This window comes from Mus pahari, chromosome 14 (genome assembly GCF_900095145.1).
Source record: "Mus pahari chromosome 14, PAHARI_EIJ_v1.1, whole genome shotgun sequence".
Taxonomy (NCBI): Eukaryota; Metazoa; Chordata; class Mammalia; order Rodentia; family Muridae; genus Mus; species Mus pahari.
In genome coordinates, this window is record NC_034603.1 from 50,525,270 (window position 1) to 50,542,489 (window position 17,220).

At 48.6% G+C, this 17,220-nt stretch overlaps 2 protein-coding genes across 9 annotated transcripts in view; one reads left to right on the plus strand and one right to left on the minus strand.

Moving 5' to 3' along the window:
* The window catches only part of Lig3 (DNA ligase 3), a 24,750-nt gene extending 19,704 nt beyond the window's left edge, over positions 1-5,046 (plus strand). For all 4 annotated transcript variants that reach the window (XM_021213763.1, XM_021213765.1, XM_021213764.1 and 1 more), the window contains exons 18-20: positions 210-417; positions 974-1,092; positions 2,057-5,046. In XM_021213763.1, coding sequence (XP_021069422.1) covers positions 210-417; positions 974-1,092; positions 2,057-2,290 — 561 coding nt within the window. In that variant the 3' untranslated portion in view covers positions 2,291-5,046. The remainder of the gene's footprint in view (positions 1-209; positions 418-973; positions 1,093-2,056) is intronic.
* The window catches only part of Rffl (ring finger and FYVE like domain containing E3 ubiquitin protein ligase), a 67,693-nt gene continuing 55,065 nt past the window's right edge, over positions 4,593-17,220 (minus strand). For 4 of the 5 annotated variants that reach the window (XM_021213769.1, XM_029545717.1, XM_029545715.1 and 1 more), the window contains exons 3-7: positions 13,783-14,193; positions 12,250-12,333; positions 11,227-11,437; positions 9,306-9,329; positions 4,593-6,972 (exon numbers count right to left, since the gene is read on the minus strand). In XM_021213769.1, coding sequence (XP_021069428.1) covers positions 6,791-6,972; positions 9,306-9,329; positions 11,227-11,437; positions 12,250-12,333; positions 13,783-14,193 — 912 coding nt within the window. In that variant the 3' untranslated portion in view covers positions 4,593-6,790. The remainder of the gene's footprint in view (positions 6,973-9,305; positions 9,330-11,226; positions 11,438-12,249; positions 12,334-13,782; positions 14,194-17,220) is intronic. The other variant, XM_029545718.1, reaches the window with a different exon arrangement.

The following is a 17,220-nucleotide window of genomic DNA, read 5'->3' on the forward strand; positions in this document are numbered from 1 at the left end:
GCTACAGTGTACTGTATTTATTTCAGTGTATGAAATAAATAATTTAAAAAAAAGAATTAAAACTTTTACCACAGAAAGTAGCTTGCACCCAAATTACTCAGGTTCCAGGGCCCTACTTTGTTCCTTAGCTATATGTGCCAGGAAGCACTCATCCCAGACACGGGTCAGGTAGGTCTGTGAGTGACAACCACCCCCCCCCCCATTCCCAGGAACTGTACCAGCTGTCCAAAGACAAGGCAGACTTCGCTGTGGTGGCTGGAGATGAGGCAAGCCCCACTACTGGAGGCAGCAGTGGCGAGAATGAGGGCACTGCTGGGTGTGCTGGGCCCCACAAGGGCCCCAAGGGTTCCCCCAGTAAGTCCACTGCCAGTGCCAAGACCACCGAACAGAAGCTCAGTAACCCCAGTAGCAGAGGTGGTAAGTAAAGGGGCCTGAGGTGATGGGAGGGCTGTGGGTAGGCCAGAGATGATAGGACACAGGCATACATGTCAACTCTGATGTCCTGTGACTGGGTGTCCTCTACGACAGCGTGTTCCTAGCTCGTGACTGACTAGCTAGGGGGCCAGAAACTGATCTTCCTGGCACCCCTTATCTACTCAGCAAACCTGGATGACAGAGGACCCAGGGACAGCCAGTCTGACTGAGGAATGGGCCACCTTAGAGCTAAAGGATCCGGCTGATAGCCTTGCTCCCTGTTGGTTCATCGTTACAACAGAAGTACTTGATCTGTGCTCTCCCTGCCTCTCAGGGCTGTTCCTTACCCTCTTCCTTCTTGTTCTTGGTTGTGTGGTTTGGAGGCAGGGTTTTTCTACACCAAGCTGGCCTTGAACTCACTGTGTAGTTGAGAATGGCCCTGAGCTGCTGAGCCTTCTGACTCCACCTCCTTAGTGCTGGCTTATAGGCATGTCCCAGTTTGCACTGCTAGGGATAAGACCTGGTGCCTTCTACACACCTGTCTTCTGCTTTCCTGCAGGCATCAAACCGATTCCAAAGCCTTCCCCTATGAAACCAGGAGAGAAGCTGGCTGTGAAGTCTTCAGTCAAAGTGGGAATGAAAAGGAAAGCTACTGATGAGACCCCATGCCTGACAAAGGTGAGGGTCAGAATAGCGGTGCAGGACACAGCCCAGTTTGGCTCAGAGACTGGAGATCCAGGCTCCTGTGTGTGAATGTGGAAAGCTGTCCGTATTGATTCGGGGGAAAGACTCCTGGAGCCCCTCCCTCCCTTCCTTATTCTGGGCAGGTGAGCAGTCCTGCTGCTCCACCCTGTGCCCTCTTATTGCCTTGCAGAGGCGGCGGGCCAGCCAGCAAAAAGGAAGGAGAGCTATGCAGACAGGCAGGAGATAGAGCCGGCCTAGCAGGAGAGGCTGCAAGCCCACCCAGCTGCCAGTATTGTTACAGTTCACATTAAAGAACGAAGCCCACTCTGGCGGTGGGGTGCAGCATGTTTGTGTGTCTGTCTCTCGGAGCAGGTCTATCTAGCAGGGAGAGGGAGACTGCCATGGCACAGACAGCTCCCAGTAAGGAGCCTATTTTCCCTTTTATTAGTCCCTGGTCTGGCAACAGGTCTTGGAATCAGGACCCCCTAGCTGGTCTCTGGTACTCTGGGTAGCTTCTGGCCACGATGAGCAGATTGCACCCATGCCCAGGCATACGCACCGAAGTTGGTATCTTGGGGCCTGCACCCAGTTCTCAGTAGAAACCTCTCCCATCTCTCTGCCCTTCCTGAAGCCCGTGAACTCATCTACACTGATGAGCAAAACTCCCAGGCCCTCTGACTAGGTAGCTGTGCAGAACAAACTTGATCTTCCAGGGTATTTTGCATTGGGTGGCTCTTGGAGAAACATCCTTTTTCCAAACAGTTTAGCTGGATCTCAGATGTTAGAGCCCATCTCTTTTCAGGAAGAACTTGTCAAACCAGGGTCAGTTTGAATGACTGAAGGGATAGCAATGCTTCTGTCTTTTCTCCAGGCATCCCTAGCTGTCCTGTAATCAGGTGGGTGTGGTCCCACTGTACCCAGGCTAGGGCTTACTCTGGATGAACCGCTCTGTTTGCAGGTGCTGTTGGATGTCTTCACTGGGGTGCAGCTCTACTTGCCACCTTCTACACCAGACTTCAAACGTCTCAAACGCTACTTTGTGGCATTCGACGGGGACCTGGTACAGGAATTTGACATGGGCTCAGCCACACATGTGCTAGGTGACAGGGAAAAGAACACTGATGCCCAGTTGGTCTCCTCAGAGTGGATTTGGGCATGTATCCGGAAACGGAGGCTGATAGCTCCCTTCTAGGACTTTGGTCTTCCTCTTTGGGCTGTCCTCTCCTGCCCACTCTACCACCACAGGAGGCTCAGCCTGAAGGGCAGGGGCCTCTGCGCCAAGCACCTACCTTCTTACTCTGACTCTTCACGGTCTCTTCTGGATCAGGAGTTACTGCTGTGGACACAAGCAGTTTAACTGGAACTTGGAGATCCGGGTGCTAGCTTTGTCTTAGTAGTTGTCTGAGGTACTGATCACCAACTTAAACCCTTATTCATGCTATGCACAGCACTCTGCCACTGTACTACAGCTTTATAAATAAGAAATCTTAAGCTAGGCATGAAGAAGTCACAGGGATCAGAAGTTCGAGGTTAACCTGGGGTAAGAATTTAAACAAGAATAAGTATCCTTTCCCCGACTGGTTCCACCTGCAGTTTTCCTCGGTGACTAAGGAATGAAGGTTGAGCAGAACCTACTTCCTGTGCTCCTCACTTCCATGTGCATCTTAAAAGCTGTATTTAAACTGTTCTCAAACATTTCTTGTATGTGGCAAAACCTTTATTATGCCTGGTCCAAACCCTCACGTGAAAGAACAAAGTGGAATCCAATGATTATAGTTTCCAGGACACTGCCTGGAGGGAGAGAATGACATCTACAGGACGGCCTCCTCGGAGACGAGGCTCCTTGAAGGTGAATTTGCCTCCTCAAAATCTGACTGCTCTCAGGAGCACAGGTCCATAGCTGGGAAAAGCTACACACCCTGCTTACCAAGGCTGGCTCCTGTGTCATTTGTGGCAGATGCACTTGAAGGGTAAAGAAAGATGATTGCTGTGTACAAGTGTACACAAGGGTATTTCGAAACAGTGGAAGTGTCCTAAACTAGGCTCATCTGACTATCAAGACCTTGATATGTGGCTGGCGGGACTGGAGAAAACCATAAACATTTCAAGACAACTTCAAATGGTCTCAAGTTACCAGTGACCTTACACATCACCTGAGCATCAGTTTGAGAGAAATGGGTAGAGTCACTGTTGCTGACTCACTGGGCAGCTGCCACTAACCTCAGACACCTTGTTTAAGGCGTGAGCGCACACCCTGGTACAGAGGTTGTCCAGAAGGAGGCCTAGCTTACCAACTCATGTTAAAAGTTCACATTTGGGTCTAAGCCTGGGCTTCGCCAGGAACTGTGGGAGACTGGTTTCCTTGTCTGTGCTGTGCCACCTCCTGAGAATCGTCTCTCTGTTCTTTTCAACTCGGCAGGCTTACATATCCACCTCTCAACACGTACGTGAGCCTCTAAGATACGGACCCACCACCCCATGTAACTCCTAAAGTAATAGCCCACTAGGCGGTTGCTTACTTGTCTGGCTCTATCTATCGTTCACCTGCTCTTTAAGAGGTGGGTGTAGATGCTCTGATGAGGGCAGAGTAGGCAACAGTCTGGTAAGTAATACACTTTATCCTAGCCTCAAGGCAGAAGCTGCTTTGTGCTTTGAACACTGGGACCAAGCAGCTTGGTAGAGCATCAAAGACTACTCTTCCCCATCACACAGGGCCAGAAGTTCAGCCTCTGTCCCTTTAATGCCTTACTATATATTTACTCCACTCACTGTCAGATCTCGGTACATTTCCCTCTGCAGAGGTTAAACTGTATGTAGACCTCTGTATCGCTTCCTGTCTTTCCACACAACCCTAAGCACCACCACCTGAAACCTCCCCCATGGCTGGAAACGTGCCCTCTGTGGCCTTTGTTTACGTAGTGCCAGCTGATGACAGGTATTGTTCATTGCTAGGTGCTCAACAGGTCCAGCCAACAGCAAGAGACAGGGTAGAATCCTTTCATCCAGTTCTCCCAGAGGTGATACACTCCCCTCCCCTCGGACACCTGGTCAGGTAGGTGGGTACAGGCCTGTGCTTACTCTGTAGTTGCTCTTTAGGCTGGGCCAACCTTTGAGCCACACTTGTCTGTAGTCAGACGCTACCTACTGTCAGTCTTTCAGGGTAACTTGCTGTTACTTTCCACTTAGCTCTTGAAGGCCCCTCTACAGTGGGACCGTAACTAACTTCACATGGTGCTTCCCATTTGCTCTTGAGAATCTTACACTTAGCTCCACTTCTAACTCTTCCACAATTTCTCCAATGTACTCTTATGATCTTGAGCAAGTCACAACACAGAGCAAGGGTACCTTGACTAAGTCCAGGTGGCCAAGTACCTCCATAAGCGGGATGCAGTCTCTGAAGAGCAATGTTCTGCATGTGGCCTGATGTTTATCTGCATTTACAAGCTCTTTGGGGGCCTCTGGCATTATCCCCCCCACACCAGATGGGACAGGCATCTGTATTTAAACTTTATTACAAAATTATAAAGCAGAGCTCTGTAACAAAAAAATACACATTTGGGTATGCTTTTTTAACACCCAGGTGAGAAAATCTTAATGTAAGCCACTTGGAGCTACACATTTACATCCAAGAGATCTCAACAAATTTGTACAACATAGACTATTAATTCCTTTACAGCTTATTAGTTTAGAACCGGCTATGCCAACCTATGAAACAGCGTCTTTGAAAACTAAGTCTCAACTGAAATCATGGCATAATCAGCAAAATCCACAGAATAATTGGAAGGATTAGGTGTTTCAATGTTAATTAAGACCAAGGATCCGTGAAGAACAAAAAGGGGGCTCAGGTATTTAAAAAAAAAAAAAAAAAATCAGGTTTTCTACCTGAGATATTAACTGGAATGGGTTCCAACTTTCATTTGGTTTAACAATAAAGTTGTTTGACATGTTTTGCGTCCCCCCCCCCCCAAATGAGAACACCAAAGGTAGAAATTTAAAGGTAAGATCTCCAAATTAAATGACATGGGTTCTGGTTGTTACTTGGGTTGCTAGCTACAGCCATCAGTGTATTTTCTGTTCCTGTTTAGGAGGTAGGGAGATAAGGCCTCGGAAGAGAAAGCAGTCATAAGAGAGAGCCGGCTTTAATGTTATTGTTAGGTCTTACTGAGCTGCAAGATCAGACCTGTTTCACAGTGGAGTCCAGGAGCAGCAAAATCAGTGGGCATGCTAATCTGAAACATTGTAAACTACAGCACTCACTGTTCAGGGAGGGAGGGCAAGGGAGTCTGTGGAGGGATCTGAATCCCTGACAGCCACAAAAGTTGACCCAAAATCTGGTCATCTGGACTTAGAATGCAGAGGTAAGTGGGCCTGGCATCTCTGACAATAGCTTCATGGAACTACTTGATCCTCTGAAGGGATCCAGTGGAGGAGCCTAAGCATTTCTAATAGTCCCCTAAGAGGTTGTCCCTCTACTTTCCCAAATCATGAGTGAGTAGTTGGTTATTCCAGTCTCACATAGCTACACAGTGAAGGGTAGTGTTAGCCAAGTTGAGGGTTCATCCCACAGAACAACACACAGCTCTTCTGATATATATTTTGTGCTTTGCTGAGCTGTTCTAGAAAACATTACTCAAACCTTTCAGTTATGTCACTGGTGTAAAGCCCCCAGGAGGGCTGAAATCATGATTTAAAGAATGCTTTGTCCTGACCTGCCCAAGCTGCTGAGAACAGTGCAGTTAAGACTCCAGCAGCCGTAGGCACAGTCTAACACATTCAGTGGCTCATACACTGTCCTGTATGTCTGCTCTAAGAACTCTATACAGCCAAGCTAGAGGAGAGCAGAGCTCCTTGCTGAAGTTCCTATATGTTCAATAAGCAAATTTAAAACCAAAGGAAGAAAAAAAATTTTTAAAGCGTTTTAGCCTGCTGGAAAATGAGGACCAGAAGACAAAGACAAAGCCACTGCCTTGATTTCTCTTTCCTCATAATCCAAAGTTAAGGGTGATGCAAAGTCAAACCCAAAGAGAAACAGCACCATCTCTGAAGGACTCCCAGCAGTCAGGTCAGAGAATGGATCTTTCCAACCCCAGTACTAAACAGAAGTGACAACCTAGAGTTTTTTTTCTATATCACTTAAGACTTAATTTCTCACTAGAGGTCAGTTTACTGATCCAAATTCTGACCTGAGGAATACTATTGGCCTGATTAACGTATTTTTTGGTCCATGGAAAGAAATGGGTCTTAGGCAAATGAGAAAACGTAAAAGATATGTTAACACACAGAAAGCCAGAGAGACCAGAAATTTAAATCCAAATGTGCTGGGGGGTGGGGTGGGGGAAAGAGACCCATTTCTAGCAGGACTTCTGATTGACAAAACAGGAGGAGTGGTATACAGATGTATGAAATGGGTCTTAGGAGAGAGACTGGTCCACGTTCTGGAAAGACCTCTTCATTGATTACCATCACCATCCAAAGATCACAGAAGCAGGCATTCACTCATGTGATGTGAACCAGTTCCTACTGGTTTTGGGCTCTGCCACCTAAAATAAGCATGCCAGGCAACTCTGCTTGTCCTAGTCTTTAGAACACTGCCAGTTGCTCACGGTAGACTGCCCTTATACATCGGACCAACCCTGAGCCCAGACATCTTGGGCTATGTCCTGTAAGGCACTGAAGAAGCCAATGCTAGCCATCAGGACCGGAAGACATGCACTGCTCGAATCACATACTGCCGGCAGATAGGACATTCGTTCATGCGTTTGCCACACTTGGTACAGGTCACCATGTGGCCACACTCCAGCAGAACACAGTCAATGGGTGAGTCCATGCAAATCTTACACAGGTTCTCCTCCAGGCCAGAAGGTACTGCTCCCCCTGGACAAACAAGACAGAAAAGAAAGGATGTCTCAGTATATAAGAGCCTACACTAAGGAAACACCCAAATCCACACTTCCCCTCAAATATAGCACCATCCAAAAAAACAAAACCTCAGCAACCAAACCACCCCACCTGCTTGTTAAGCACCCACTCCTGCTAACACAACAAAGGTTTGAGTCCGGTACTCTCAGATCAAAAATATCCCAGGACAAGGAGGCTGTAATTCAGTGAACAATGCTTAGGTACCACATCCCTTGAGGTAGAATATGCAGAAAAGATAAAAACCAGCTCAGAAAAGTCTGGATATAAACAGAACTGTTATGAATGGTTCATTAAGAATCCTAAGGCTTATCTGTAAACATTGACCTGATTTAATAAAGCTGAGAATCATGGGGGACCCCATGTGCTATCCAACCATCTACCTACCTCCAAGCTTCCTAATAGGAGGACATGGCAGATACACTGGCTCCCTTTTCTGTGCTGCAGCCATTGAATTTTATTCATACCCCTGACTGCTTATCGTACTGCATGATAATTCACTTATCTCCCACAGTAGACTAAGAGCTGCTAATTCAACTTATTCAGACAGTAATCATAAGCTTAGCATTCGCTTTATGCTTTGAGGTCAGATACTTATCTTTGAATTCCCAAAACATGAGTCACATGGTAGGTATTCTTTAAACATCTGATAATGAACATTCTGCCCAGGGAATGATAACTGTTCACATCGACTAACTGCCTACCATGTGTCAGGCAGGGTCCTAAGAGCTTTCTGTGTTAACCCAGAGGTGCTAAAGTGGGTTTTACAGATGAGACAACGTAGGCCAGAGTTAAGTGGCTTGCCCAAGGACATAGGGCTGCTGAGATAGTCCACATTCAAATCAGAGAGGCTCATAGACATGATGGCCATCTGGATAAGGACTCCAAGAGCAGAGACTATCAAGACACTATTAACTGTCCAGTATATAGACTTCTCAATAAATACTAACTTTAGGCTCATTCTAGTGATAGACGCAGCTACTATCCTACTTCAGCTAAGAAAAGCCTTCATAGTCAAAAGCCCACCTATCTCCTGTGTGTCCAACTAAGCAGCCATAAAACAAAATTGTTCTCATACTAGCTGCCGCTCCCAACTGGACTTAGCAACTCTCCAAGGGAACTCTCCATTTCTCTGCTGCTTATAAATCCTCCTTTTTTTCCTGTTCTGGACTAGTCTAAAAAGTAAAGTCACTTGAATGCCCAAGTCCTCTCGTTTACGTTCTCGTTTAGTTTGTTGGTTCTGGAACTTTTTCATGTAGCTACTCATACATGACTATGAAACACACATCAAGTCAAAGAACACTTCCCACAGCAGGTGGCTGGCTGAGAGAGTTCAGCCTATTTAAAATCCCTGTGGCCTTAATACAGAGGTTAGAAGGGTACATGCACATCTAAAACAAGATGGTGTCATCTACAGAAAGTCAGTCATTACTTCACTGAGGAGAGACAATAAATACATCGTCTCAGTGGTCAGCATTCTCCAAGGAATGGGGAGAAGGAAAGATGGAGACACATAGATTAATCTCTTCCTGGAATTACTGGGGTGGGGTAATCCAGATGATTACAGGGACTAGGTAGATTCAATTAAATTCTGCCCATTCTGCACAGTGGACCATTTTACTTAGAAAAGTTTTAAAGTGCTCTACAGACTGGAACATTACTGACAATATTCTCTCTTGGGAAATTTACAACCATGCCCCTCAAGGCTTTCAAAACGGGTACAATATATGTGAAAACATCCCACAGGCAACCAAGTTCTACAGTGTGCTCTGAGGATACCCCAGTGGTGGCCTTTAACACACTGGTGGGAGTGAAGGTAGCCAGGTAGGATATGCATTTTTTGCTCAGAGGGCATCCACCTCTTTTGTCCCCTTAGCTACCATTCAAAAAGGGCTCTCAGGTCGCCGCCCTTGTGCTTTTTTGTTTGGCTGGCAAATAACTGAGGCCAGATTGATCTACATAGTGAGTTCCCAGCTAGCCAGGACTACATAGATCTTCAAAAAACCAAAAACATAAAAACTTCAATGATATCTCTGAATGTTTAAGACTCCCTCCAGACAGACTGCTCGGAGAAACTGAGCATGATACTCCCTACCCTGGATCCAGTCCAGCCAAGCCCCTAGGCTGCTGTCAACTTCCTTCTTAGGGTGGGGCAAGGGCAATGCCTGACTCTACTTTCCTATAGCCTCCCTCGGATTCTTAAAACTGTGAACAGCCATCATCAGGGTTGAAGTCAGAAGGACAAAACAGCTAAGACCTTAAGCCTATCTTTAACAGAAACAATTACATACCGTTTTGGTCTTCATCACCAGACACTGAAAAGGAAAGAAAATGATGTATAAATAGGAGTCTGGTGACACAAAGGTTGACTCCCACCACGCTGCCGTCACTAACTCCAGTCAGCTCTTCCCTGAGAGCAGGACCTAGCTGGAGTCCAGACACACGCCTGCCTTCCTCACTGTGTTCAGAGAAGTCACATGGAGGAGCCCTTGTGGTTCCATCGACTTTGTTTTGAGAAATGCAGAGCCACTGGTCTACAGTGACTAATGTGTCAGCTGAAAGGACACTGCACATACACAATACCCTTTAATGCTGTCTCTGAAGCCATTAGTGGGGTAAAAAAGAATGTAGAATTTGACTATTTCTATGAGCCAAGGATTCTGGACAGAGCTCCCATATGTTGCCCTATTATCATCAGGCATAGTGGTAGATGCTTGTGATCCCAGCACAAGAGACAGGACAGATCGTGAGCTCTAGGCCAGCCTGAGCTATGTATTGAGACTGCCTTTAAAAAGTAGCAGCAGCAGCACAGGACAGGGTAGTGCACACCTTCAATCCCAAGCAGGTGACGAGGCACAGGCTGGTGGATCCTCTATGCGTCTGAGGCTAACTTAATCTCCATAGTAAGTTTCTGGCCAACCAGGGACAGAGTGAGACCACAAACTTAAAAACTACTCCCAAGGGCTGGTGAGATGGCTCAGTGGGTAAGAGCACCCAACTTCTCTTCCAAAGGTCCGGAGTTCAAATCCCAGCAACCACATGGTGGCTCATAACCATCCGTAAATAGATCCAACATCTTCTTCTAGAGTGTCTGAAGACAGCTACAGTGTACTTACATATAATAAATAAATCTTTAAAAACAACAAAAACAAACAAACAAACTACTCCCAAAGTCTTTAGGACTCTTAGGAAACTCTTCAGATAATCCCAAAGGGAAAACAGACTCCTTGTCAGGCCCCAAGTCTACAGCCAGTGCAGTGAGACTTCCCCCGATTTAAATTATTCAATTTTGTTAGAGGAAGGCCTGAAGCTTGGCTTTAATGGCCATAAAAGGAATCAAAATGCTCGAAGAACGAAACCAGCTAGTGATGAAAAAGGAGGATGAGGGTTCTGTGTTAAAAACAAAAACAAGGGCTGGAGAGATGGCTCAGTGGTTAAGAGCACTGACTGCTGTTCAGAATCCTGAGTTCAAATCCCAGCAACCACATGGTGGCTCACAACCATCCGTAACGAGATCTGACGCCCTCTTCTGGAGTGTCTGAAGACAGCTACAGCGTACTTACATATAATAAATAAATAAATAAATAAATAAATAAATAAATCTTTAATAAATAATAAATAAATAAAAACAAAAACAGAACAAAACAAAATAATAATTGAAAGCTTGCTTTAGCACATGGAACAAGACCCTGGTGGTTGATCCCTAAACCAGGGAAGAAAACCCCAAGTTGCTGCTATTGTTCTGGGGCTGCGGCTGCACGGTAGTGTGCTTGCCTTCTGCGGGGTGTTTCTGCGCTGAACACAAACACAACTACACTGAATCAGCCTGAGGACAGTGTGAGGTGCCTGAGAGGACGCCATGTAAAATGCTTTGGGAAGTTAACACAAAGAGAAAGCCAAGCACACTAAAGGCTTCAGGAATCTGCTTTCCAACCCCAAACTGATTCAAATTAAATAGTGTTGGTGGTAGGCATGCGGATGGAGTGGGTGTCAGAGGGAAGACACTGGCCTTAGGAGCTCTCCAGCTCTCCAATGAAAGGACAACACTAACGGTGCCCTCTGCACGGGCTGCTCTGAGGACGGAACTGTGTATTCAACGCCAGTTCCCAGTCCTGGCGCTTGAGAAGTACAACTGGGCAGGCTGGCTTCTCCTGAGGGAACCACATGTAGGATGGCCTCCAAGAGGGCTCTGTTCACCCCGACAGTCCTCACCCAGGTGCTGGAGTCCTTTCTGATCCTTGTACAGCCTAGTCACCCTCTCCATCAGCTCCCACTTCTCGCAGCAGCCCTTATAGTTGACGAAGTTGCGAGCCAGGATCTCCTTCAGCTGCCGCACGGTCAGGCCTTCAATGTCCTCCAGGTGGGTCAGGTCAGACAGCGAGGCCCTCCGGCCCGGGACGAAGCTGTCCTCTGAGTCAACGGACTGCAATGGCAAAGATGAGATGAGGTGGTTCAGCTCTTATGTCCTGCAAGCTCTCTTCAAGGACCCTAGAGCACTCAACAGAATGCACTTTGTTGACCAACCTCAAGGGTACCTGCTTGACTCAGCAAAATAGACTGGTCTTTGCCTGCCCCGTCATGTGCTTTATGCAGCCAGCCACACACTGACGTGTCAGTAATATGCATACGGGGTGCACTAGTTGGCCAGAGAGCACCGATTCTCAAGGCTGCTACCTCTACTAAATACTGGAGAGTATTTTTCAAGTTGTTTACCATCCTGAACCAGTTACCCTTCCTCAAAGAAGACAACTGTCCTGCCACTCAGGGTTCCCGAGGAAACCCCAGGTGTGGCACTGCCTCTCCTCAGTACTGACTCTCTGGCAGGACTCCAGGCATGGGCTCACCAAAGCTCTCTGGCCCCTCAGAACCGTGCTCTGTACTGGGCGCCCTTGTGTGGCTGAAGCCTGAAAGCCTCATCATCTTCCTTCCTTCCCCAACAGTGACTACTGCACCCACAATGACAATGACAGGGCTTTCACAGCAGCACCCACAGGGCAGCCTCTGGCAGCTCTTAGAAAGCCAGAGGACTGGAACCCAGCACGGGCCCAGAGGTTCCCCAGCCTCTACTGTAGCCTCGGATCTGCCTGCCCACACTGGCTACTGGATGCGGGACTTCGGGACCATCCTTCCAGACTGAGCTTCCTGTTGCACCCGAGTCGGCTGAGGCTCCTAGGAACTTCCCAAGAAGACCAAGCAAAGAACCAAGGTAAAGTACAGCCCGAGCCGAGGCCCCACCTGGCTCTCATCCTCAGTAGGCACTCTGCCTGTGCTCTCCAGGAAGATGGGCTCCTCGTGGTCCTGAGACACATGGCCAACGGCCTGTGGGGAAGAGAAAGGTGCCATCACATCCACAGAGATGCCCAGTGACTTACAGGCCATGGGCCGTTTTCAGTTCATACAAATGTCCCAAAGTGTATTCCCGTCTCCCTCCAGAAACAAGGCTCCCAGCCGGGCGTGGTGGCGCACACCTTTAATTCCAGCACTCGGGAGGCAGAGGCAGGCGGATTTCTGAGTTCGAGGCCAGCCTGGTCTACAGAGTGAATTCCAGGACAGCCAGGGCTATACAGAGAAACCCTGTCTCAAAAAACAAAAACAAAAGCAAACAAACAAACAAACAAACAGAAACCAGGCTCCCAAAGGAGGACCGCAAACGCCTGCTCTCTAACAGCTGAATCTCACAGCCCGAGACACGACACACACATGGAAAGCTGCATCAAGCACAAGAGTGTGCTAATTTTGCCCAGCAGTGAGGCTGCCATCAGCCACCACCCAACACCAGTCTGTGCTCAGCCTGGACCGCTGAGGTGAAAGGTGTCTCTCCAGCACAGTCTCTCTTAACAGTATGCCAATTGGCCTCCCCACAGCCTCCACCCACTCCCACGGTTCTGCCTCTGCACCAGTGTCCACTAGTTTGTTCAAACACCTCATTCATGTCCGTGGTAGGGGCATGCCTTTAACCCCAGCACTCTGCCCCAGGAGGCAGAAGCAGGTGGATCTCTGAGTTCAAGGCCAGCCTGGTGTGATCTACAGCGTGAATTCCAGGACAGCCAGGACTACACAATGAAAAGGGGGTGGGGGTCAGGGGACAGTGGATAGAGATCTAGGTCCTAATTTTTCTGTGCCCAAGCCCTGTGACTTGCAGATTCAGTGAGAGACTTCTGCAGATCTTCGTGACACCACCACTCCTGACAAACCCCAGACAAACCTCAGAGCAGATCTCGTGCTTAGCCTTTCTCTGTCAGGGCTTCCTGAGGGTGGAGACAGTGTACGTGTTGACTATGGACTCCCCACGCCCCAACTTGCTGCTCCTAGCTTACCGTTTCCAGGCAACACTATATAACAAGGAGGCAGGGTACAACCCCACCGCTGTTCACACACAGGAAGCAGGACAGCAGCAAGGCCCGCCCTTCCCAAGGTTTCCCATCCCTCTCCTCTCCTGCCACTTAGATCAGTCAAAGGGCAGGAAGCTGAAGGGCAAACTAGAGGTGAGAATGATTTTCCTCAAAATATTTCTGAAACAATGAAAAAAAAATTTGTTTTGAAGTCTAATTAGGGGATGAAGGTATCACAAAACCAGGGTACTAGGCCTACCCTCCCTGAAGCCAGAGCTTGAGCCTAATGATCAGAAAACACCACTTCTAGAAACAACAAGCAAAAAGGTTTTACACCATCTAGACATGATCCTTGACACCCCATTCCCACAATGCAGTGGGGGGGGGTGTACCCAGAGCAGGCACAGCGGTGAAGAGGCTGCGTGGTGGTTCCTACCTGCTGAGTTTCCTGATCCTGGGCTAAGGGAACAGAGGTGACTTGTGCAGGTGAAGAAGGGAAGCCAGGTGAGGTAGGAGGTACCGTGCTGGTTTGAGGTTGCGTCAGGAAGGCCTGCTGCTCAGGGAAGGCCTGGGGCAAGTGGGGAGCGCGAGTCCTGTCCGGCTCAGAAGTTACAGGCTGCTGGCCAAGCACCAGAAACACCAGCTCCTCTTTCTCCCGGCACATTTCCGTAGAGATGTCGTGGAGGCTGAGATAGTCCCTCAGGTCCTTCACCTTCATCTTCATGAGCTCCTCCCGCTGGAAGGCCGTGGCTCGGAACCGTAGGCAGAGAAGGCAGAGGCGTGGCCCATTCCCCTCTTGGCTCGAACAAGTCATGCAGAAGTTTTTCTTACAGTCCAAGCAGGTCTGCTGCTTAGAGCAAGAGACAGAAAAGCGTGTCAGCTTGAAGGAACAGGGCAGAAAGCAGTGGGGACTGCAGGGCCACCAGCCACCAGCAGGACATCCCACAGTAGCTCTTGCTCTACCCAACTGTCCCCTAGACCCAAGGTGGTAGCCACACTATGGCTTTTCAGATTAATGGCCACTTGGAGTTGACAGACTCTGTGTCTTCGTCCACCAACAGGAAACCTGACATTTATATACCGTGTGTAAACACAAAACAATCGTTTATATCTATAACTTCATTTAAGGCTAATGTAACTCTCTCTCTCTCTCTCTCTCTCTCTCTCTCTCTCTCTCTCTCTCTCTCTCCCACACACACACACACACACACACACACACGCACACACACACACACCTGGAGCTATTAATAGCAACGCCATGTTTGGAATGTAAGGGCTCTGCGTTTTTATTCAAGTCTCCATCTCAAATGCCTCACAGAGTCATCCTGGGTATGCTACGTGGGGCTCTCTGCTACGCGGTTTCCCTTCTGAGAGAAGTGGGTGAAACTAGGGCTTCTTTCCCAAGGTCACTGTGGAGCTAGGCAGACAATGCACTGAGGCGCACCTGATCCATAACAGGTCCTAGCTCCGACCTGTGCCCCTTTCTATCTCACTGCGAAGGAAAGCAGGCAGGCCTGGAAGAGTTACGGAGGTTCATTCATTCCTGCTGTTGCTGGATTTGGCTGTTTTGAGGACCTTTTGCAAGCTAGGCAAGTGGCATACCACTGAGCTACATCTCCAGGGTTTTTGAGAAAGGGTCTCACTGTGCAGCTCAAGCAGAGATGGCAGGCTATGTCACCATGCTCAGCTGGCAGCTATTGTTAACACTTGTGTTAATAGGATTACTGTGATGCTACAGTAAGACCAGCTTGTTATTTCATTCTCAAGCCCTTTACAAGGGGATGGAGAAATATTCACGGTCAGGTAGTAAAGGCAGCTGGGACTAGTCCAATGGCCTCAATCATGCCATCCCAGGTAGCCACAATGGCTTGCTGAGCCCCACACAAGCAGCCAACGGGTCGGGGACAGAATCAGAGACCCGGCTGCCTACTCCCTATTCAGTACCCTGTCCACAGAGGCCGCTTGCAGGCTTCCCTGCTCCAGCGAGGCCATTCAGAGTGCTGGGAAGTAGATGGTACGCACGCGAGGTCATTTCAAGATAAATATTTGGATAGGACAAGGGACCGGATGCTAGCTTCTCTCCTTTGTGAACGCATACAGTGTCTCAGTTTAGAGACAAGTGTGACTGGCCCACAGGCTGGCACTGCCTGGTGCAGCCACACCCACAGTCCCAGACAGCACAGCGAGGTTGCTCAAGCTGCAGGCCATGCAAGCAGAACACACTGGGCACCTGCTCAAGAGGTTAGGAACATCTCATTTCATGGTCGCTTAGCTGTTACACTCATTTTCATATTTCTTTTTTTTCTTTTTTCTTTTTTTTTTTTTTTTTTTTGTTTGTTTCTGTAGACCAGGCTGGCCTCGAACTCAGAAATCCGCCTGCCTCTGCCTCCCAAGTGCTGGGATTAAAGGCATGCGCCACCACCGCCCAGCTTGCATCTTTTTTTCTTAATATGGAAAGCCATTCAGCTACAAAAAGGACACCCAAGACAGTCTCAGAGGCAGGGTCAGGGCAGCCTTTTTGTGGGGCTGAACAGTCCACATAGTTAAGAGAGTTCTCATTAGGGTTTGTCTACGTGTCATCCACACAGTCCAGACAAAGCATGAAAACTTGGGTGTTGCATGGGGACTCGCACCAGCACCCTCTCTATTCCACTTACTACTTACAGACAGTAAGTAAGCTGTGCAGAGACTTAAAGGGACATGTGGTCCACTCCAGCAAAGAACAGTTGTGACCAGCAGCCATGCAAGTGGAAAGTGGAGTTCTGAGTATATGGGGTGCAAAAATGCCTGGCTGAAAGTGAGGCTGCAGTGTCGTGAAGCTGTGGTCCCCGCTGTGGAATGTTACCTAAGTCAATGCAGTGTGACAAGACCCAGCTTGACACGGCTATGAAGCTTGTGTTGCTCAATCAGCCAGGTCCAAACATCTCTGGGTACAAGGTCAGAAGGTAAGGAGGACTCCCAGGTTCTGCTGCCCCTGCCCACCAGGGACTCTGAAGCAAACCAGCCTCTGAAACAGCTCCAAATCCTTGAGCGTGGTGGCAGAGCCACAGAGACAGAGAGACCGAGACGGGGTGGGATGTGGGGAGGGAGGGAGGAAGAGGGGCTGTCAACAAAGGGGAGAAAGAGCAAAGGAAAGGCCTGTGTGAATCCTGACAAATGGGTCATGCCAGTGTAACAAGGAAAAGGTCCTGGGCTTGTCGTGAGACTCCATCATGAGCTAGCTAGCGCCAGCCTTGGCCAGGCACCACCCGCCTTGGGTTTTCCCCTTCAGCAGGCTGGCCTGAGACAAATGCCTGCCAGTGCACAGGCCCATACTTTCATCCTACTGGCTCCTGAACCACTGACTATCAGAGATCATTTATTTATATTTACACACACACACACACACACAGAGAGAGAGAGAGAGAGCGCGCGCACATAGGATAAGGAGAGGAAGGCACTGTCCGCTCTTTCTCTCTCCCCTCTTGTCCGTCTCTGCTCTTCTCAACACCAAAAGACCCACTCTTCTGTCCCAAATGTGAATACTAGGCCCAAGTTCCAACCAAGCACAGCCCCTCCGCTGCCTCGTGCTTGTCCAGCTGAGGAGACTGAGCATCAGAACTCACTCTGAAACTTAGGCCACTGCAGCACTACAGTCGGGCATCACCAGTACAGGCAGGACAACTAGCTTGTGGCAAAACTGCCCCTTCTCTCCAGGCCTGAGAACCCAGGGGGACCCAGGGGACACACCTTACCTGTATTCTCTCTACAAGTCTTTGCTGTTGTCTGTGTTTTACACTCAGTAAGCATACAGAAAATAGTGACAAGGAAAGGAAAGGAAAGGAAAGGAAAGGAAAGGAGAGGAGAGGAGAGGAGAGGAGAGGAGAGGAAAGGA